The following is a 23820-nucleotide window of genomic DNA, read 5'->3' as shown; positions in this document are numbered from 1 at the left end:
TTTCAGCCCGCTTTGGTTTTGTCTGGCACTGAACCCCCTCAGTAGGACGCTCAATAGAAACGGTCATGGCTATAAAATAAGGTATGGCGACGGCGCCCACGAAGAAGTGACCCATACCTTCTACATGGATGATCTCAAGGTATACGCTGATTCACGTCAGCGTCTAGGTGTAGCTATCCGGGTTGTCGAAGACATAAGCAGGGACATCTGCATGGAGTTTGGCCTTGACAAGTGCCACTATGTCCATCTGCTGAAAGGGCAGCTTACCGAATCCGGAGGTTACGAGGTCTATGACGGCGAGTTCATAAGAGACATGGTTCGTGGCGAATCCTATAAATATCTTGGATTCCGACAGCTCACCGGGATTCGCCACTCCGACATCAAGACGGAGCTGCGAGACAGGTTCTTGAGTCGAGTGAAAAGTGTGACTTTCCTCAACGCGGGGAACAAGGTACGCGCGATCAACACATTCGCGGTTCCCCTGCTGACCTTCAGTTTTGGTGTAGTCAAATGGAGCAAAACTGACCTAGAGGACCTTGAGAGGAGGATGAGGAAAGCATTTAAAGAGGCCGGAATGCACCATCCTTAATCGGCACTGGAGAGAGTTTCACTGCCACGCAAAGGAGGGGGACTTGGAATAGTCGACATATCTGCACTGTGTGTTGCCCAGGTACGACAACTGCGCGTGTACTTCGCAGAACGCGCCAACCAAAACGCGCTATACCGGGCTGTCTGCGCCGCCGACAGAGGATACAGCGCTCTGCACTTGGCGCAAGCGGAGTACCAACTCAACTGCAATCTGCAGACAGTGGAGGAGAAGATTGCAGCTAGGAAGCAGAAGGCAGTGCATGGTGCCCACCCCCATCAACTGGACCGGCCACACGTCGACAAGGCCGCATCTAATCTGTGGCTAACGCGTGGTGAACTCTCTTCAGTAGTAGAAGCCGACATGATAGCCATCCAGGACAGGATAATGCCGACGAGAAACTGCAGGCGGTACGTCTGGCATCAAGACGTTGATGACATTTGCCGGATGTGCTATCAACCAGGTGAAAACATAGAGCACATTATGGGAGGCTGTCCCGTTTTGGCCAACGCAGCCTACACCGAGCGCCACAACAACGTGGCCCGTATTGTTCATCGACAACTGGCGCTCCAATGTGCTCTACTGGAAGACAACGTACCAAACTACCGGTACCTGCCTGCACCTGTCCTGGAAAATGACCGTTTCAAGCTGTACTGGGATCGCACTGTTCTGACCGACCTCTCGATCCACCACAACCGCCCAGATATAATGGTTTACGACAAGAGCGACCGCAAAGTCACCATCATCGATGTCGCTATTCCACTGAACCAGAATCTGGAGGAGACCCACGGTCGCAAAATCTGCAAGTACCGACCATTGGCCGTGGAGCTCAAGGAACTGTGGGGGCTAAGGGAGGTCCCAAGAATTGTTCCAGTCGTTCTCTCTGGAACTGGAATTGTCCCGAAGACACTTCTGGAAGCGCTAAAGGTGTTGAATATGGAGAAGGAATTGGCCGGCATCCAAAAGTCGGTCATCCTTAGCACCTGCGCGATTGTCCGACAATTTCTCGGTCAGGACTGAAACAGCACGAGCATGCAGATACGTGCATTCCGCAGAGCCTAGTCCCCCTTTGGCATTCAGAAGCCCGGGGGCAGGTGAAAATTTTGGCTAGGTTCGCCTAGTTAAGAAGTGAGATAAGTCTGCCAAAAAAAGAAAACTTTGTTCTACAAAGATGTCTCAAATAATTGGAGCTACAACATTGTCGAACTATGTTTACCTCTATCTATAAAGATAAGAAAGTTAGATTTTTTATTTCATCGAAAATTTTGGTCATTCTATTTTTGATAACATAAAAACGAGCGCTCTATCATGAGTATCAACTTTAACTAAGACAGTTTTTGTCTAGAGAATAACTGTCGAGCTCTAAATGCTAATTTCCACTTAAAAGCATCTCCTGGACCATTGTGCAATGGTTTAGTATCACAACCACACATACAAATCTTGGAGGCGAATGAACTGCAAAGTTTAAAGCCTCTTAAAAACAAAGAAACATGAGAAACATACAAATCTTTCTGGTATCATATAAATGTTTGCAAGGGTCAAATGACCCGTTGCGGTAGTTAGGGCAGATTACATATATTTCTCAGAAAAAAAATACAAGAGAGGAGTGAACACTGAAAAATACATTCTATGTATGTTTTAGGAACAGTAGTGTAGACAAATGATGTAGTGACGATGTAATTTGCAAGAAAATTTTGACTAAAAGTTGAAAAAGGCTCATTTGACCCCTTATGGTAGGTTTAGTGTTAAATATACAAACCTGTCGCAGACCAAAACACATCAAATCTGAGGATAATAATTTCATTTAAGGATAGTAATGTCACAAAATTAAATTTCAAATGAAGAAATTAACTCCAATTGGACAAACTTATCATTGTAGAACGAATGCGTAATCATTTTTCCGATCTTACTTTTCACTGTTACCGTTTTTTTTTCAAATTTTACTTTTTTTTCTGAAATATTCTTCAAAGTATTCTATAATTCGAATTTGGTTGGATACAAACTCAACAAATTTTCCTATTCATCCCAAAAATCTTCCAAAGTATTCTATCGATCTAATTTGGGTGGAGACAAACCCAACGATGTATAGACGACTCAAATCTGATCAACTGTTGTCCTGTGATATGTTATACGTACGTGGGAAAAACCTTGTTTTTGATTATGCCTGAAATTCATTGTTTTTTTCAATTGTACGTTAAACATAGATGCAACGGATCATGAGGACTCGTTATGAACCTAAAAGTGGAGAACTGTAGAACCCTGATTATTCGCGAAGAAGCAAGGTCACCGCGAATAACGCAAAAAAAAACAATAAAATTAAATAAATATACATCAGCATGAAAACTATGGTTTATCAATACAGAAATCATTAAACTAGTATCCAGTATCCGATGTGAAAGCCATGACCAAAACAAAAGAGCATGAGAATACCACACAATGACAAATCCCGGGAAGGCCCATACATTTACTATGGAACTTGCTATCGCGAATCCGCACCGCGGATCATCCGTTCGTGGATAATGGGGGTTCTACTGTATTTTAAGCCGAGAGTGATAACAAATAAAACACTATTTTGGTAAGTTAAATATATTGAATTTCATTTTGAATTCTTTGCGATATCCTTTAGTTTAATTATACACGATTATAAACATCACATCCAGCAATCTGGTACGCAATCCCTCTACTCCTTCGAGGCCATCAGCCACATCAAATTGCCAGTGAATTTCTCTATTCTCTTTAAATCCGACAGCACTTCGGATTTGTATTGCACACATTTCACGTTATCTGTAAGCTTCAGCACGACGGCATTCTTTCTGTGGGTGTATTTCATTGTGAAGCGACATTGGCACGGATTTGCGATGTACATATTTTCGGCAGCAATCTCGAAATCCTCCCACGACTTTGCAAACACCATTTTTGTTCAATTTTGCTGGTTTCTTCACTAAAAACGAGAAGAAGCGGTCCAAGACGACAAATAAATATGCTGGTGTGCCTTGTTGTGCTACACGAAGTGGTCTTCTTGCGGACGCATTTAGAAGCGTCATCAACGTTGTGATAAACTGTCAACATATGGAAGGAATATTCAGCTATGTCGAACGGAAGACAGGCCGATTTGTTAATTTAGTACTTCTACACTCTCAGTTCTACACCGCTACGGGATGGATTGAATTCTTTGCGTATCCATTATAACGAATGTAAACTAATCGAGTTCATGGATGCACACTATTAGTTTTTAATTATTTGATGTATTGCAAAGATAATCGTTTAAGTATCTATCCCTTTGATCGTTGACCCAAGTAACAAATCTCCTAAATGCAGAGTTGCCAGGTTTGAAGACATTTGGTTTTGTGAAGACATTTTGAAGATATTATGAAGTATGTGAAGACATTTCAGTATTATAGCCTACATGGGTTTTTGAAAGGTATTGTTTCCATGAAATTCTAACTATTGGCCGAAAATATCGTCGAAGAAGAAGGGCTTTTGTCTCAGTGTCATTCGCTCGCGCTATTACAAGCAGAAAATCCACAATCATATAGAATGACTTCAATAACTGCGACTTTTGCTTCAAATTCTGGAGAACTTCCAACGATCACGATACATATTGTTTCTAGAAGATATTAATTCATTTGCGCTCGAGAACTCGAATGATTGCGACATTGTATTTTTATTATTTCGGGCATATACTATACAATAGATACCTAGATACTGTGGGAGATAGGATTGGTAATATAAATACAGAACGTAGATGTTATAAAATTCATTCGATGTGGCAACAAAATAATAATAATTGAGGGGCTCAGAATGCAAGGGGTGTAAGTGACTTGATCGATTTCTCTTCATCAACTTTTTATTTAGTTAATAACTCAACTGCAAAATCGTTCCAATTTAAGTTTGCTATACAATCCGATAGATGAGGTTCTGACCTATCTTCCACATTTTCAAATGCAGCTGGGAATGTATTTGCAGCTAAGTTATGACCAAAAGAGAGAGTCGATGTAGAGAAATCGATCAAATCACTAACACCCCTTTTATTCTAAGCCCCTCAATTAATCACAAGTGCTTCATCTGTTCAGAAGCTTTGAATAATATGCCGATATGTTCTGTGAGATTACAGCAATCTGGAACTCTCTGTTATAGCGAATATGAGTTTGATGGTGTACAATACTGCCAAATGGGGGTCTCGGTAGCCACATTGGTTGCGCGTTCGCTTAGTAAGCGATCGATCGTGAGTTCAAAACACAGGACCCTCATTGACCATCTTTGTGTTGTTACAGAATAGCTACGTCCACGCAACAATCATCAGCGATGGAGATCGATCCACGGTCGAAATAAAATCGATTCATCCATACAACTGCTCTGCTCTGCAAGACACATCGGGCTGCTGTTCTATAAATAACTCAACAATGATCAATCAACTGTCTCCGCTGTCCGGTGGTCCAACTGGATAATGGAAGAACAGAAAGAATACTCTTACGCCTAAATGGCTACTGTGTGAATGTACCATATGTAATGGTATAGAAGGAATACTGGCGAATGGCAACTGTGTAATGTGCTAATTATAGATATATGATAACCATGTGACATGTACACGATTAAAATTCGGCTCTGTTACAGCTAAAATGCTAATGAGCCTTAAATAAATAAATGAGATAAAAAAAAATACTGCCAAATGGAGAGATGTTAATGATATTGTGAATCGGGAGTGTCAAAACAACTCATTTTTAACAAGGAAGCTGGAACTCTGACTAACATCGATACTTGTATCGGAATGACCAAAACCGATCTGGTCAATAATCTTGGTGCGATTGTCAAGACCGGAACGAAAGCGTTAATGCAATCTTTGCAAGCCGGAGCCAACATATGGAAGATTGCTAGCAACTGTTTCCATTTACATAATGCTATTTTTAAAGATTGTTATAATAAAATTGACTATTTTATAGATGTAAGCGTTATTACTTTTTATTTTCTTTATTATTTCTTCGCTTTTTTACTCTTCGGCTCATCTTCATGGACAGATTTTGCCTTAGGTTGCATTTTAGAGTAGACTGGAACAATCCAATAAGAATTTTCTTCTAAATCCTTAGCATATTTTAGAAGTGGCTCACGAGGATCATGATCATCTTCCACTCTCTTGTTCAGATCAAGATTCCTAATTACATAAAACGTCAGGGTGCCTCCGGAACTGGCGACACGCCCCCATTGTTCACTGGCAGTGGGCAAATTTGGTCGTTGGGATTTAACAAGAACCAAACGATCCTTTCCATCTTCTTTTAATGAGAGTGAGACTTCTCTTGACGGAACATCGAACACGCGTGAGGAGTAATGACTTGAGCGGCTCCGATCACTTCCGCATCTTTTCCGGCGATAGGTACTATCCACGCAAAGCTTGGCTCCTCTCATACTTCGCTTCTCATCGCACAATCCGCAGATAATAGTAAGTCCTTGCATAGTAAGTAAGCTGTCACTATCGTATATATATTGCATCTCCTCTGAGGAAAATTCTCAGAATCTTTAGGTGCCCGAAACAACAAAGGTCGCTTATATTGCTCGTTTTGTGTTTTATGTTTCCCCTCGAGCTGGGAACACTAGCGAATATTTCACTTGAAGTGTGTTTCGATGTTTCATTTTTATCGCTGCAACTGTGTGCATCTATTAGACGCGTGTTTGATGCTTGTTGAATGGCGATGCACGGAAGATGCCTCTCGTTAAATTCGTAGTGCAATGCGTGCATTGATATATAGAAACAAATTGCGACATATGTCCAATTTGCCTATTATGCTCGCAAAGGCAAGAATCGTTGCTTCTCGAAATGATTCTACAAAACCACACAAGCCATTAAACCTTTTCAGGTTCCCCAGAACTTTTTACTAAAGAGTTATTTATAAAATTTCGACGTCTTCGCAAAAAATATCCGAAAAACCAACAAATTTAAAAAAAAAGATTGCATAGTCCTACGTCGTAGGCGGTCGTGTCTCGGATACAACCCCTCGAATTTTTTGGTTTTCGTACAGATTTACAGATTTTTCAAAATAACGATCCAATATTAGTTATGGTTTTGCTTTCTCATGTTCAATCTAAGGCGACAAGATGCAAAAGTCTGCGTCATCGGCTAGCTTTTAACTGAGTACCGTTATACTTTACTCATAATAATACCGTTGTGGTTCGTGAATAAGTTCAAAAGACATTAAAATTCGTTTAGAAAAAAAACAGGAAGTGGGTTATATCTATGGTATAACCGCAAGGGTGACGTAGGACTATCGTTGATTTAGAGATCATTTGTATGAAGTTGAATCTGAATTCATTCTGAATGAATGAATATTTGGAGAACTTCGAAAACGAGAGCGTTACGTTGGAGGCACAAGGTTTTATGCATCCAATATTGGATACGGAAATATCCTACTGATGGGGAAGAATAATCTTCAGAAGCTATCCTGTTGATTGCGATTGATTGAAAAATCACAAAACCTAATGTATTTGGTCACAGTGTTACATGGATAGAAAACATTAAAATAAACTCTTTCATATGAATGTAATTTTAAATTCCCAGAGGAACTGGCAGATTATTTTCAGTAACGATTAGATATTTCCACATTTTCCTCGATACTGGAAGCCCACCAGTGGTTAATGCTAACTCGATAACCATCTGTTAATAGCACTTGATTGAAACATATTTGGTCACAGTGTTACATGGATAGAAAACATTCAAATAAACTCTTTCACATGAATGTATTTTTAAATTCCTAGAGGAACTGGCAGATTATTTTCCGGATCTTTCTCGATCCAAACGGAAAGAATTCCGTGCGTGTATGTGTGTGTGTTTGTAACGGCTGCTTCGAGATCTTCCCGGGGAACCGTTTGTAGCATCACTCTCCTCCTGATGGATTCCCTTCTGGCCTAAGGTGCACAAACAGGCTCTTGGTGACACCGTTCATCCGCGCTTTCATGATAAATGAAGAGCTTCACCACAACCGCGACAACATGCTCCAATCGCTGTTCAATTAGAACTGAGTGGATTTCCGAGCGGCGCTCGCTTATATACCGATTGGTGATTTCAATAGCCTATTTTGAAAGCAAATTTAAGACTATTGAAACAAGTTTTTGGATCAGAAAGTAACAAGTATAGAACGCGTAGACATTTTATCTTTCGAATGAAGTGTTTATCATACCATTTCGTTCAGTTGTTTAGGAGCTATTAACACTCAAAATCTCGGTCTCCGGCGTAACGCTTTCGTTTTCGAAACTTTGATTTTACACCCCGGTATAGAAATGAAAGACGTAGTCCTACGTCAAAAGTGTGAACTGATACATTGTTGCATAAATTACAATATTAGTAAACTTCTTTGCTGTGGTGCCTGGAAGCAGACAAACGATCGCAAAGTGTTGACACAGATTTCGATACAGATTTTCTGGCAAAAAGCACAGATTAAAAAATTTGTTGATACCAAAAACAACCCTGCTCATAACACTGCCTTTTATTGGACTGCGCGAGTTTCAGACTATAAAATTTATCCTCAGCGTTAGAAATGAAAATAATATCCATCACAACCTCACAATACCTACATCAAATCACCAACGTACCACACGACAAGCTCAGAAATTGATGCGAAGTCGGACAACCACCAATGCTCGTCAACAGCACATTCTGTTTTATGGACCGTCCCTTTTCAATGCTTTTCCATCTGAAATCCGAGAAATCACACGTTCTGATCATTTTAAAAATAATTTGAGGCTGTACCTAAACTCGATGATAAGAATATTTTTTATGTAATTTTTGTTTTCGATAAAAATGTGTATTTTTTTTTTAATAAAAAAATATATATTGGTGCCCACTTCTAGGATTCTCTCGAGATGGGGGTGAGAGGAGGACAATTTCTCAACAAAAATTGATCGTTTTGTAGAAACTTGCACAAAGGATGTTTACGAAATTGTCCAATTATTCGTGTCGGATTGCAAGTCTGTCCAATTGGCGATCCAACGTACAAATCTACACCTAAGCGGCGCTTCGGTGAAAGTGATGATGGTTTTAAATTTTTCCGTGTGAGCTTATGGAAAGTTTGTAGTTCTTTCCATAAATTACAATGTTATAATCATAAAAGATTATTTGATTGCGATGAGTTTTTAAGAAATTTAATCCTGCGCATTTTTATATTGTGAATTTACTTGACAGTTGGATTTTGAGGTCATTTCAGCTTCCTATTTGAATCGTCGCTTTTTACGAGGGGTGATTGAATTCATGGAAAACCCTTATTGATCACCCCTTCAACTTTGTTTCAAATGTCATAGCACAAATTAAAAAACAAATCACAGATAAATTGAACTGGTGGAACAGTGTTTACAAAAAAATGTTGATATGGAATTTCTCGAATGAACTGAAATAGTTTTGCAGTATTTTTCTGTAATAATAAACATCTATTTGAAGCTTTCCAAAAGATGGATAACATTCCAAACGAGTTTCCTGGTGTAATTTTGTAATTTGGAGTTCCTGGGGTCAGGACACGATATTAACGGCTATGAAAATACCGTACATTAATCAATCGGCAACGGAATACGGAAACTATCGATTTATTTTTGTTTGAAAGTTTTATATTCGTTCGTTTCGTAAACAATATTTGTCGAATCCGATATACAGAAAACACACATGCTTTGAGAATGAACACCAAGTTGTTATCAAAAAAGCGTGGATGTGAAGTTGAAATTCAAATCTTTCAACATTCCGTTGCGATTACATCACATATATTATGGGAAATGGTGGGCAAAAATTACTGGGTTACGAACAAAAAAACAGCGCACCAGCCTCTGAATAAATTTTCGACTGTATCGAACAGTTGAGAACAATGCACTACACTGTGCTATACGCTTCGTGGGGGATGTGGCCGAACTACATCCTTGCGCAACCGAGAGACTTTCGTTCAAAGATAATGACGGAAGCTTTGTCGGATGAATATCACCTGCATCGAACTGTGTCACTCTCGAAAGGAAACCAATTTCAATCAACACGTCGTGGTCTACAAGAGGCTTATAATATTAACGAAAATATTTCGTCATCTATCGATGTTTTGTGTGAACGAATTAACTCCATCGTTATTATTGCTTCGTATGTCCATGCACAGATACAAGATCTCGAATCTGAAGTCAAAAACTCTCGTTCATTATTGGATGCAATAAATTCTTTGCTGCCGCCAGAAGAAAATGAATTCAGCAGAAATTTAGTACCGAAAGTTACAGATGTTGACGATAATAATCACTTATTTTAGCACGGATCTAAAGGAAGAATAACATTTTTAAAAAAATTTATCATTTTTGCATTTTATTAATAAATAGCCGATGGATAGAATTAACCACCAAAAGTATAACCGCATTCTAGAACATTTTTGTGCTGATAATTTAGGTAAATGCGGCTAGAACAGCAATCGATTGAGGCGTATTATCATTCTCTTCAAAGTTTCTGTTCAACTGTCCCCTAATCAATCCAAATCAACTTCAATTGAATAGTAAAATGGACAGTGATCTGGTAAGAAGCCGTCCATTACCCACACTGAAAACTTATTATCCTGCTGGATATAATCTACGCTACCATTGGAAACAGCATATTCCGACAGCAATCGAAAAACCATTGAAGCATAATTGAAAACATTAAAGTACGGCTGCTTGCCCAGACTCGAACATTTTGGCTCCGCGATCCAGGAACTAATGGGCTCGTCATAATCCCAGGTAGTAATAGCCGTACCAACAATAATATTTTGTGTTGAAACTGGTCCGATAATGTTGAATGTTTTCAAGAATTGACTCATATGAGATCAATCTTTTAAATTTCACGAACACACTTTAAAAATATTGAACAAATACGATAGCAAGATTTGTCATTCTTGACATATTTATCTGTTAATAATCTGTCAATTATTTGATTGCGATGAGTTTGTAAGAAATTTAATTCTGCGCAATTTTATATATAACATGTTATTTATTTACCTCTTTCAGTAGTGAAAACTATAAAAATGTTGACAATGGTTGAATTAAAGAAGGAAATTCGAGAGCACAATCAAACACAAGTAGAAAAATGCACGATTCCTGCACCGATCGTTTACGTTTTGATCGCCAATTGACGAATTTACGTTGGATTTACAACCAGATGGCGCAGCGAGTAAAATGAGGATGTTTTGTTTTTTTGGTATGAAATTCGTTCAAATTTTCTAGAAAAATCAAAATTTATCTTCAAATTTTCCGAATTCATGTATTCTTTCCACGCTGAAAAGGTTAGAAAATCATCATTTTACAATGTGCTATGTGTATGACGAGGAATGACTTGTTATAAGTATTGTAACTTAAATTTTTTTCAACTAAGTAAACGATGAATAGGGTGTTTTGTGCTAAAAATACTGCAAATTCTTCACGTATCGGCTCCTACATAATCAATGATATCAGCCAATTTGATATGATTTCGATTTCATTGCAATTATCCATAGTATAAATAACCGGTATGCATTGTCAAACTTAAAATTTTCGAAGATTATCTATGACTTTGGTCAAATCGCGTGTTGAAACCATCATAAATATACAAAACTCCAACTTTATTACCATATACTGACGACATTCAATGGCTGAAATGAATGTAAATTGAAATAAAATGAATAATCATCACCGAATCTTGCTTTTCAGTGCGTAAAATAAACAAACACCCTCACTTTTGTGGTTCTGAGCTCTAATGTAGATGTCGCATGAGCTGATTCAGCTTTGCGTAAATTTGTCAATTGGCGATCTAACGCAAAACGTAAACGATCGGTGAGACATCTGGATTTTGTTTTTGAACTAAGAAAATGATGCTAATGTAACCTAAAACTCAAAAAACAAATCACGTATATTTTACTTCCGGGCTTTCCAAGGTAGTTCTCACATGCAGGAATCGTGCATTTTTCTACTTGTGTTTGATTGTGCTCTCGAATTTCCTTCTTTAATTCAACCATTGTCAACATTTTTATAGTTTTCACTACTGAAAGAGGTAAATAAATAACATGTTACATATAAAATTGCGCAGAATTAAATTTCTTACAAACTCATCGCAATCAAATATTCTTTTATGATTATAACATTGTAATTTGTGGACAGAACTACAAACCTTCCATAAGCTCACATGGCAAAATTTAAAATCATCATCACTTTCACAGCAGCGCCGCCTAGGTGTAGATTTGTACGTTAGATCGTAAATTGACTAGTCGGTTCTAAAAAGTTCTATTCATGTTCGGAAATATCAATCATTCAACTTACTAAAACTAGACCTCAGTGTATGAATAAAAAAATCTAGTGTAAATAATAAGAAATTCAATAGAAATAAAATCGCTAATTTTGGACTTTTTCATGTCTTGCCGAAAAAACTGTTATTACTAAGCTCCAGCAAAAACATGAGAAGGAACTGATATATACAACGAATACCAATATATTTTGTTTGTATACCACATATTGTCGCACTCAAAAGGAAAGCAAGGTGAGAAAACATAAACAAATCACCTGTTTGATATTCGAGGAATGATATTATGGTATGCGTGCTGCGAAAGCATTTCTCAAATGAAGAGCTCACATTCGCTGAGTGATCGTCAGGTGTGTTTGAGGTTCACAACGTAAGATTTTTTTCTGGCTTAAAGTAGGTCAATGATCAATTCACAATTTCTTTAATTTCAGAACAGTTTTTCGGGGACAGTTATGCGCTGTTGTTGTTTGGAAAGATCATGCTTAGCTCTCTGCTGGATCTCCATTCCATCAATCTGATCAACTTCCTGTTTGTTCAGCTGGTCGTTATTATAGTGGTGCTCGGGAGTTTGATAGCTACGATCGAAAGGTACCTTCCGACGGCGGTATGTCAAACATTCCGCTATGGAAAACATGCACACAAAGGTCCCCAAGACCGATTGATTTCACTTTTGGAGGTGCCGAAATCATGGTTTAAACACTTCTATGTGTTTGCTGCAGCTTGGTCGACAGCGGCATTCTATTTAATGCTCAACGCTTATTTTGCTGGAAATGTGACACCGAGTTACGTGATCGATTTTCTGGACATTATGGGAACCACCAAGAGGACCGTTAAGAGTAAATCTCTGTTTTTCTTGCTTGATGGTTTAAAAACTCTATTCTGTTGTTTTACAGCAACCCCTACCGAGACCATGGTAGCCATCACTTTGCTCACGATTCAATGCTGGCGTCGTTTCTACGAAACCTTCTTTGTGCAGGTATTCTCGAGTAAACTGAAAATGAATCTGTCCGCCTATCTGGTGGGATACATTCACTACTTCGGCAGTGTCGTGGTTATTCTCTCGCAGGCCGAGGGATTTGTACGAACCGATGGTTCGCTGCTTCCCTATCGGTTCGAGCTGTCGCCTAGAATCGCATGTTGGATAGCCGTATTTGTTTACGCCTGGCGGTATCAATTCCAGTCGAATCTTATCCTAGCATCCCTTCGGAAAGATCGTTCTGGAAATGTTATCACACAGAAGCATTCCGTTCCGAAGGGTGGTTACTTCGAGTTGGTATCCTCGCCGCACATGTTCTTTGAAATCGTGATGTACACCGCACTGTATGCGATCATCGCAAGGAACACGTCCGCCGCCTACGTGCTGGTATGGGTGATTTCGAATCAAACGATGAACTCATGGTTGACTCATCAGTGGTATCGAGAAAATTTCAAAGACTATCCATCAACGAGACGTGCACTAATCCCTTATGTTTTGTAGCTCGGGGGAAGGCATTATCATTCCTCAAATTAGCTGAAATTATTATGGCACCTGTTTTTAACTATATTTGCATTTATAGAGTATTTTTTCCGTATAAAAAAATATGTATATTTAGTTCACATTATTCTATCACATTCCATGATCTTTTGTGATTAACAACGTCGGTTTGGGTTATACATACCGCGATGGGAACCTTGGGTTATTTTTCTTTTAATGTTTCGTATCTTGTTCATGGAGATCAAAATCGATTTTCACTTGATTAAGAACCGACGGCAGTTTTGAAGAGCAATTCTACTTTTTCGATAGTGACAAAGCAAAATATGCCAAATTTTCGCTTTCAGCTGTCCACTTTCGATGGGACATTGAACAAAAATCATGTTAGCCGAAGCTATGGCTAACATTTGAATGCAATAGTACAAAAAAGGCTTGGATTCACAAAATGGTTGTTTAGTATCCAATTTTTCCAATGTTTTTGATTGTTTTATGTATTGAAAAAAATGTTTTGTGTATTTTAGCATGTAAACATGTTGAAATGGAGTTTTGCAATTATATTGCCACTAACATTTTGCGCTAACCGGACAGGTGGCCTCTACATTCCCATCAACATTTCACACTAGTCGGGCAGGTGGCAGCTATATTGCCACCAACATTTTGGACTAACCGGGCAGTGGCAACTATATTGCCACATATTTTTTAAATGTTTTTGATTGTGTATTGAAAATATGTTGTGTATTTTAGCATCTAAACATGTCGTTGTATTGGAGTTTGCGTTGATTACATGCCTAGTTCTCACGGCCCGTTGAAGGGTTAAGAGCTCTTTCTAAACTCATAAACTCAACTACACCAACGCATGGACCAGGACGAAAAAGCATTTTTTCTTCGGAAGGAAAATATAAGCAGAGATTTTTCAGATTAAAAATACACATACGCATCACAAACAACTATTTATGTCATGAACAATAATTAACACTAGAACTACCATCCGCGATGACGGCATTCAGCTTTGTTTACTAGTTTAGGGATGCGTCAAAAAATAATTGATTTTCAGGCGGAATGAACACGTTTTTAAAATTAAAATTATGAATGAAAATTAACTTTTCCGTACCAAATTAGTACAGTAGAACACCGATTATCCGCGGAATAGCCGGGCGTATAACGAAAATCAGAATCAACGCCTGCGATGCACTGCTGAAACGGAACGAACTCGACCCATTTTTGAAGAAGATTGCGACTGATGATGAAAAGTGGATCACATACGACAACCTAAAGCGAAAAAAGTCGTGGTCAAAGCGCGGTGAGACGGCCCAAACCATCGCCAAGCCCGGATTGACGGCCAGGAAGGTTTTGCTGTGTGTTTGGTGGGATTGGAAGGGAATCATCCACTATGAGCTGCTCAACTATGACCAGATTCTCAACTCGGTTCTCTACTGTGAGCAGCTTGACCGTTTGAAGCAGGCGATTGACCAGAAGCGGCCAGAAATGATCAATAGGAGTGGTGTTGTTTTCCACCAGAACAACGCTCGGCCTCACACATCTTTGCTACGGAAGCTCGGATGGGACGTCCTATTGCACCCACCGTATAGTCCGGACTTGACTCCAAGTGATTATCATCTCTTCCGGTCCATGCAAAACGCTCTTGGTGATACTAAGTTGGCCTCAAAAGAGGCTTGCTGTCTGAATTTTTTTTTTGCAAAAAATGAGGGGGGTTCAGGGTTGCCACATTTAAATCGGTAAAATTTTGTGAGAAAATCTGTATATCTGTATATTTTGCAAAAAAAAATCTGTATAAAAAATCTGTCTGGGAAAAATGAAAATTTAGCTTTATTCTGAATTTGCTTTCTTATTTAGCTTATTTAGTTTTCGTATCAATGCTTAGTTAGCGCTCAACTTCCGAGTTGAACAGACGCGTTTTGTTTCTGCTATCATCTACGGAAGTCCTTCGCCGGCTATATATAATACGAAAGTTGCGAGAGTTTTCGTGTGCTATCGCGAGCCGATGTCCGCGATGAAACGCCGCGAAAACACATTTCGCATTGATTATGCGAATGTGCCGAAAAAACCATCGTCCGAGGAGGTTCACCGTTTTGTTGGTGAGACGCTCGCTATGAAGCGTGAGGATATAAAGCGGATTCAATACAGCCGCAACCTCGGAATCGCTTTTATCAAAACTACTTCTCTTGAAGTTGCACTAAAAGTCGTCGAGGGAAACGACAATACTCACGAAATTTAGGTGGACGGAAAGTCATACGTTCTACGTCTGAAAATGGAGGATGGAGCGGTGGAAGTGAGGATCTACAATCTTTCCGAAGATGTATCCAATCAAAAGATCGATAAATTTCTCAGTGCTTACGGAGAGGTTCTAACCATTCGAGAGGTGGTATGGAACGAGAAGCATTTTTTCTCTGGTCTACCGACCGGTGTCCGCATCGTGAGGATGACGGTCAAAAAAATATTCCATCTTACGTCACCATTGATGGTGAAACGACACTTTTATCGTACTACGGCCAGCAACAGACTTGCCGACATTGCAGTGAATTCATTCACAATGGCGTCTCGTGTGTGCAAAACAAGAAGTTGCTGGTCCAAAAACTGGCAGCGAACAGCTTCTCATACGCAGACGTTGCTAAGAATACAAATCCTCCACGTACGAAACCAATTGCTCAGCAATCCCGAGCTGCGAAGCCGAGCGGCTCAAAAGCAGCCGAAATACCAAAAGCGATACCAATAGATACAGAAGCGTCTACAAGCAGCACAATGCCTGCTCCTACTGTTCTAGTTCAGCTCGAGAGGTTCGATGACTTCGCTGTACCAACGAACGTGCAACAGGAACACGAAAATGAAAACGACACATGGACAAAAGTTTTGCGCAAATCAATTTTGCAAAGGAAAACAAACGGCAATGATACAGACTCATCAACTTGTAGTAGACGCTCGACACGTAGTACCAAAAAAATGCGTTGCGATGATGGCGATGACCCGCAGGACAACGACCTCTCCTGAAATAAGCATCTTCACCAGCTACAATATTGCGACCATAAACGTAAACACGATCACGAACACCACCAAAATCAACGCACTTCGAACATTTATCCGAACCATGGATCTTGATATCGTGTTCATCCAAGAATTATAAAATGAGCAACTCACTCTCCCTGGCTTCAACGTCGTAGCTAATGTTGACCACACGAGAAGAGGCACCGCCATCGCTCTGAGAGATCACATTGAATTTTCTCATGTGGAGAAAACTTTGGATGGTCGATTGGTCGCTTTGCGTATTCACAATACTACACTTTGTTGCGTATACGCTCCGTCCGGCACGGCACATCGGGCTCAGAGAGAACGCTTTTTTAATGATACGATCGCCTTCTATTTACGTCATCGTGCCGAGCATACAATTCTGGCCGGTGATTTCAACTGCGTGATACGACAGTGTGATTCGACGGGATACACTATGAGTCCCTCTCTCCAGACTACAGTCCAACAGCTGCAACTGCATGATGTGTGGCTCAAGCTACGCAGAAATGATGTCGGATATACTTATATTACGGCTAACTCATCCTCGCGTTTAGATCGCATTTATGTAAGCAGGGGATTGTGTGAACAGTTACGAAACGCACAAACCCATGCATGCTCGTTTTCTGATCACATGGCATTAACATCACGAATGTGTTTATCCAACCTCGGACAACCCTACGGGCGTGGTCACTTCGACCCCATCTCCTCACCAACGAGAACATAACAGAGCTCCAGACACGATGGCAATTTTGGACACGTCAAAGGCGTAACTATCGTAGCTGGATGGAATGGTGGCTTATGTACGGAAAGCCTAAGATAATCAGTTTCTTCCGATGGAAATCGGAGCAAGTGTATGACGAGTTTCATCATGCACAACAAACGCTGTATATGCAGCTGCGACGGGCATACGACAGCTAAAGGGTGTGTCACATCAAATTGCAGCACGGAAAAAACGCTGTAGAAATTCGCCCAGTAGACCGATCCTTTTGAAAATTTTAGACAGTAAAATAAAAACTATTAAACAACTTTTGGCATTTTCTTTTTATTCATACTTCGAGCCCAAGCCCGTATGGTCGCACCTTCCTCTTTACCCCGTCCATAAGGTTCTGTACAACGTCAGGTTGTAGTTTTTTTTGAACAGAAATCCATTTTCTCTTGAAGTCCGCCTCCGATTTGACAACTTTTGGGTTCTTCCGGAGGGCCTGCTTCATAATCGCCCAATATTTCTCTATTGGGCGAAGCTCCGGCGCTTTGGGCGGGTTCATTTCCTTTGGCACGAAGGTGACCCCGTTGGCTTCGTACCACTCCAACACGTCCTTTGAATAGTGGCACGAAGCGAGATCCGGCCAGAAGATGGTCGGGCCCTCGTGCTGCTTCAATAGTGGTAGTAAGCGCTTCTGTAGGCACTCCTTAAGGTAAACCTGTCCGTTTACCGTGCCGGTCATCACGAAGGGGGTGCTCCGCTTTCCGCAAGAGCAGATCGCTTGCCACACCATGTACTTTTTGGCAAACTTGGATAGTTTCTGCTTGCGAATCTCCTCCGGAACGCTGAATTTGTCCTCTGCGGAGAAGAACAACAGGCCCGGCAGCTGACGAAAGTCCGCTTTGACGTAGGTTTCGTCGTCCATTACCAGGCAATGCGGCTTCGTCAGCATTTCGGTGTACAGCTTCCGGGCTCGCGTCTTTCCCACCATGTTTTGCCTTTCGTCGCGGTTAGGAGCCTTCTGAACCTTGTATGTACGCAGGTCCTCCCGCTGCTTGGTCCGCTGGAGGAATGAACTTGACAAATTCAGCTTATTGGCGACATCCCGGACCGAACTTCTCGGATCACGTCTAAACTGCTTAACTACGCGCTTGTGATCTTTTTCACTGACGGAGCATCCATTTTTGCCGTTCTTCACCTTCCGGTCGATGGTTAGGTTCTCGAAGTATCGTTTTAGTACTCTGCTGACCGTGGATTGGACGATTCCCAGCATCTTACCGATGTCCCGATGTGACAACTCCGGATTCTCGAAATGAGTGCACAGGATTAATTCACGACGCTCTTTTTCGTTCGATGACATTTTTCCAAATTTACGAAAAATTGACAGTGAAGCATGGCCAACGTGATCTATACACTCTTATCTGATTATAAGCGAAAGCTGAAGATATAATTCCTAAAAATTAAATTTCTACAGCGTTTTTTCCGTGATGCAATTTGATGTGACACACCCTTTACTACCAGAACCCGGGAATGCTCACAACCATCAACCGCCTCAAGGGAGAAATGCTTGCTCTGCAACGAAGATTCACACAAGCTTTCGTTCGTATTCACGAGCAAATTGAAGCGGGAGAACCTCTATCCATATTTCAACTTGGGGAAAGAAGAAGAAAACGGACGACGATTACACGACTAGCTGTCGATCGTGGTGAGATCATCGATGACTCACAAAACATACAACACCACGTGCTCCAATATTTCTCCGACTTATATAAGGAAACAGGCAGAGAAGTACAACCCGATAACTTTCAGTGTGCCCAAATAATTCCCGAAAATGATGCGTCAAACGAGTCGTGTATGAATGCAATCACAACAACTGATATTTGGGGTGCTATTAAAACAAGCGCCTCCAAGAAATCACCGGGGCCAGACGGAATTCCGAAGGAATTTTATCTACGAGCTTTTGACGTTATCCATCGCGAGCTGAACCTAATTTTGAATGAAGCACTAGCGTCCAATTTCCCGTCGAAGTTTGTTGATGGTGTAATTGTCCTGGTTAAATAAAGAGGATCTGGAGACACTGTTGGCTCGTACAGGCTGATCTCGCTTCTTAACTTTGATTACAAGCTTCTTTCCCGTATTTTGAAGATGCGGCTGGAAAACGTAATGAGAGAACATCACATTCTCACAAGCGCTCAGAAATGTTCTAACGCACAGAACAACATCTTCCAAGCCACGTTGGCCCTCAAAGATAGGATCGCTATGTTGACCGCACGAAAACAGACCGGCAAGCTAGTGTCTTTCGACTTGGACCATGCATTTGACCGAGTAAGGCACTCATTTCTCTTCGGGAACATGCGATCACTCGGTATAAACAGCCAGCTCGTAGATCTCCTCAGACGAATCGCTGCTCTATCCTCTTCCCGCCTGTTGATAAACGGCCACATGACAGCATCGTTTCCTATCGAACGATCGGTGAGACAAGGAGACCCAATTTCAATGCATTTGTTTGTGTTATATCTACACCCTCTGTTGGTTTCGATTGAACGTGTGTGCGAAACTGACCTGGTCGTGGTATATGCGGATGATATCAGCGTCATCGTCACAACTGGGTTCAAAATTGGAACAATGCGTGACTTGTTTCATCACTTTGGGCGAGTGTCAGGGGCTGTGCTGAACCTGAACAAAACAACGTCGATTGATGTCGGGTTTATGAATGGGAATCCGATTCAAGTGGACTGGTTACGGACGGAGGACGATATTAAAATTCTGGGTGTAATATTTACCAATTCGATACGACTAATGATCACTCTTAATTGGAATGCGTTGATTGGCAAAATTGCACATCAGGTACGAATACATAGTATGCGCACCATCACACTTCATCAAAAGGTGATACTACTCAACATCTTCATTACATCAAAAGTGTGGTATCTGTCGTCGATTCTTCCACCATACAGTATGCACACCGCCAAAATAACTGCTATCATGGGGCTGCTCCTGTGGAACAGACAACCAGCACGTGTGCCGATGCAACAGTTGGCAAAACCCCGAAAGCAAGGAGGCCTGAATCTACAGCTTCCGGCGCTGAAATCAAAGTCACTATTAACTAATCGACATCTTCAAGAGATCGATTCCATTCCCTACAATTCCTACTTCCTCACCCAAACTACTCCTCATCCTACTCCAGCAAATATTCCCTGCCTCAAAATAATCCTGCAAACACTTTCCCGTTTGCCTCCCCAAATACAACAACGTCCTTCTTCCGATCAAATTCATCGATTTTTTATCGACCAGACAGCCAAACCGAGAGTGCAGTTGCGTCATCCTGCTGTAAATTGGAGGAGTGTGTGGCACAACATTGGAAGCCACAAGCTGACTTCAGCCCAACGTAGTAATTGGTACCTGCTGATTAACGAGAAAATGAAGCATCGAGTTTTATGGTGTACGATAGGACGAGTAGACAATGAGCAATGCCTACACTGCAATGCTGCACGTGAAACTCTCAAACACAAACTCAGTGAGTGCCAACGAATAACAATGGCATGGACGCTTCTACAGAGGATAATAGCAACAACACTTGACGTTCGAAGGAGGCTTTCATATGACGATTTGATACATCCAACTTTAAGTGGCGTGAATGGAGAAACGAAAACAAAAATAATGAAAATTTTTATCAGTTACGTAATATTCATAATGAATTCTGACAATGTGGTAGATGTAAATGAATTGGAGTTCCACCTAAGATTTGGATTTTAATGATACAATATTTTATGTAAATAGCTTTGACAAAACAATGAAATAAACTAAATTTTGATTTATAAAAAAAAAATGAATCATAAAAAGGTTTTCTCATAATCCTCTGAATTGTATGATGTTTATACATGGTTTTGTTGAACTTTGCCTTCAAATTTTTCGTCAATTTCATCCTTGAAGGTCCTCTTTGAGCCGATACATAGTTCTTCGCTTTTAAAATAAAGGCTTTAATTGTGGATGCCAACCGATTTCCGTATTTGTTTAGTTGGCATTGTAAAGCGAAAATATTCGCTCAACACACGCTGCTGAATGTTATCGAAAAGTGTCTTACAAACGCCCTATGCAATGAATACAACATTTTCTCATCACGTCTTTTGGTATCCAACAGCTGGGACCAAGTTATATCTGAGTCACTCAATTTTTGAGCAAGAAGATTTGTCTTGAGTAGCCAGAATTCGTTGTCCAAGCCTTACAATTCAAAGGATTATTATTAACTGCTTTAACGAATTGAGAAAATTGGCGCATTAAGGTTTGGTAGCTTGGCGAAATTTTGAGGGATTATCAAGGCCGTAGTTTTGATAACCGGATTGATAAAAATCAAATCGCTTTGAAATCTGTTTCACGAATTCAATATAGAAGTCACGACAAATCGATTTGAAGATCAGATTCCTAGCTACATCCACTCCTCTTTCAGCTTCTTCCGCATCAATACAGACGTAAACATCTTCAGGCTTCTACTGAAAGTCTTCAAAATCTTTCACATCAAGGTCAGCATCAGCGAATGGTTGCACGTAGCTCTCCAAACATAAGTTACCCAACATGATCAGCAATATCATTTTGGTCTCATTACAAAGTTCGCAAAATTGAGAACTTTTTTATTGAAAAGTGTAATTGTCGTTATTGGTGAGCGGTAGAACAATGTTTAGAAACAGCATAATTAGTATACGATTGGCGTATTGATTATGGTCATACTTAACTTGGAACGAATAGAATAGCTCTTAAAATCGCTCAAGATTTCGCTTAAAAACTGCCTCCAACGAAAGCCATTCGTTGCGTTGCGTTCAACATTGTTATAAATCAAGGTGTCTATGTATGCACTGTAATAAATTCAATATTTTAAAATGAATTTCAAAAAAATCTGTAAATTCTGTATTTTCGCTGAAAATCTGTAATTCTGTATATACAGATTCTGTATCTAGAATTTGGCGTAAAATCTGTAAAATACAGAATATTCTGTATATGTGGCAACCCTAGGGGGGGGGTTTTATAAGGGGGGATAATGAAGTTTCCTTCTAAATGACAACAAGTTTGCGAACAAAATGGCGCATATTTGACTTAAATTGGATAATTTTAAGTATTTTAAATAAAGCGTCAAATTTCGATCAGAAATATGACATTTCTTTTTCTCCAACCCTATATTTAACCAAACTTTAAGGGTCGCTTTAATGTTGTTTTTTTTTTAATTTTTGGACCTTTATATTCTCTTCTATTTTCAACTCCTAATACATCCCTTTATCTACTATTTTTCTCTTTTTGCGTAATACAAAAAGCTATTCCTCCATCACCAGGCAATACGCCATATCTTTATGTTTTTTTTTGCAGATTTGCTTTTTGACTAAGCGAATCTAGCCAGAACATTTCACTTGCCCCTGGGCTGGGAACGGCTGGAGAAATTCTTGGGACCTCTCTTAGCCCTGACAGTTGCTTGAGTTCCACGGCTCATGGTCGGTACTTGGAAATTTTGCGACTGTGTGTGATGTGCGATTCCAAAACGTCATTTTCCGGTATTTTGGTACGTTGTCTTCGCAAAAGACCGACAGATGGCTTTCATGTCGGTTTCTACTGCTGAAAAAAGTTTACCACGTGTTAGCTACAGATTTGAAGCGGTCTTGTCGACATGTGACTACTCTGAAACTGAAAATCAGCAGGTTTTTGGGCACAGGCTCAAACCCTCGGAATTAATTGCACAATTATCGCTCGCTGAAAAATATCACCTCTCAACAAATAGTTCTGAAAAGAACTGCTTGTGGTAATTACAGTGAAACTCAGTATTTTAACATTGGAAGGAAGAAAGGATGTGTCTCAATTAACAAATTAGTATTTTTATTCACAGTATTGGACAGGAATAACACAATTGCGTTCACACATAGGATGGTTGCACCTTTTCATGAGGAGGAAGGTGACGCCACGAATGGCGAATTGAATGGGTCACGTAGCACCTTGTTGAAGCAATCAGCTTTCTTTGGATGTACTACGGATGTCAGAAGTTCTGAACACAATTGGGGTCATCATTGGGGGTCGTTGAGCTGGGTCAATGACGTTCTCTCTGAGCTAGCATCTTTCCAATTTTACCACAACTCTTCTCTTTCCGTTTTAATCACATTTGCCCGTCGCCATGTTGTATTGGGTTCTCTGAAAAACCGGTCGTTTTGATAGGACATTCAATTGCTGTACTAGTATGTCGAGTTTTTCCATCAACTAGTGAGTTCCTAGCTGACGAAGTTCAATTGGACGCACGGCAAATTGACGACGAGTTCCTTCAATCTGCTGCCTCTTTCGCGCGCCGTCAGTCTTCCATTTGCGACGCAGATGTTTCGGATTAATCCATAATATTTTCCATGAAGGTTCGCGCTTTTCAATGAGATGGAGCACTCCACCTTTTGACCTCATACGATATCCCAAACATTGAGCGGTCGCAACAGCAGCACAGTAAACTGTCAGTCGCAGCTCTTACATTTTCTGTGTGAAACTGTGTGATCGCCTCGTCGAATTAAAAATCCAGATGGCGTAGTAGCTGTTGATCTGAATGTGGATCTGTTGACCAGGGCGTTCTTATATTTTGGCTTCTACTGGTGTTTTTTTTTATCCAAAATATATATTTTTATTAAGGCTAATACGACGTTAGCCTGACGGGGCCGGGAATTCAATATTTCGACAATGTTTGCCTTACAACTATGTCAGTTATATGTAACCGATTACTCGCGGTTGGCTCAAGGTTAGTATTATTAGTGTTTTCGTAAGTATAGTAAGTATAGTATGTATCC

The 23820-nt window shown here is 40.3% G+C and overlaps 2 protein-coding genes across 5 annotated transcripts; one reads left to right on the top strand and one right to left on the bottom strand.

Annotated features, from left to right (window-relative positions):
- Window positions 1-3156: 3156 nt before the first annotated feature.
- Window positions 3157-3659, bottom strand: LOC129769810 (signal recognition particle 9 kDa protein). Its single transcript, XM_055772285.1, has one exon. It carries the CDS (start codon window positions 3498-3500, stop codon window positions 3267-3269), a length of 234 nt encoding a protein of 77 aa, XP_055628260.1. The 5' UTR covers window positions 3501-3659; the 3' UTR covers window positions 3157-3266.
- An 8198-nt stretch (window positions 3660-11857) lies between these two features.
- Window positions 11858-13393, top strand: LOC129768494 (polyprenol reductase). Of its 4 annotated transcripts, none has more exons than XM_055770187.1 (3): window positions 11858-12065; window positions 12260-12664; window positions 12722-13393. In XM_055770187.1, exons 2-3 carry the CDS (start codon window positions 12307-12309, stop codon window positions 13303-13305), a joined length of 942 nt encoding a protein of 313 aa, XP_055626162.1. In that variant the 5' UTR covers window positions 11858-12065; window positions 12260-12306; the 3' UTR covers window positions 13306-13393. The 4 variants fall into 4 exon arrangements, with proteins under 4 accessions (XP_055626162.1, XP_055626161.1, XP_055626160.1 ...); XM_055770186.1 differs by having other exon boundaries at window positions 11858-12178; XM_055770185.1 differs by having other exon boundaries at window positions 11859-12198; window positions 12265-12664.
- The last annotated feature ends 10427 nt before the right edge of the window (window positions 13394-23820 follow it).

Source organism: Toxorhynchites rutilus, chromosome 2 (assembly GCF_029784135.1).
Source record: "Toxorhynchites rutilus septentrionalis strain SRP chromosome 2, ASM2978413v1, whole genome shotgun sequence".
Lineage (NCBI taxonomy): Eukaryota > Metazoa > Arthropoda > Insecta > Diptera > Culicidae > Toxorhynchites > Toxorhynchites rutilus.
This window is presented reverse-complemented; position numbering and strand designations above follow the sequence as displayed.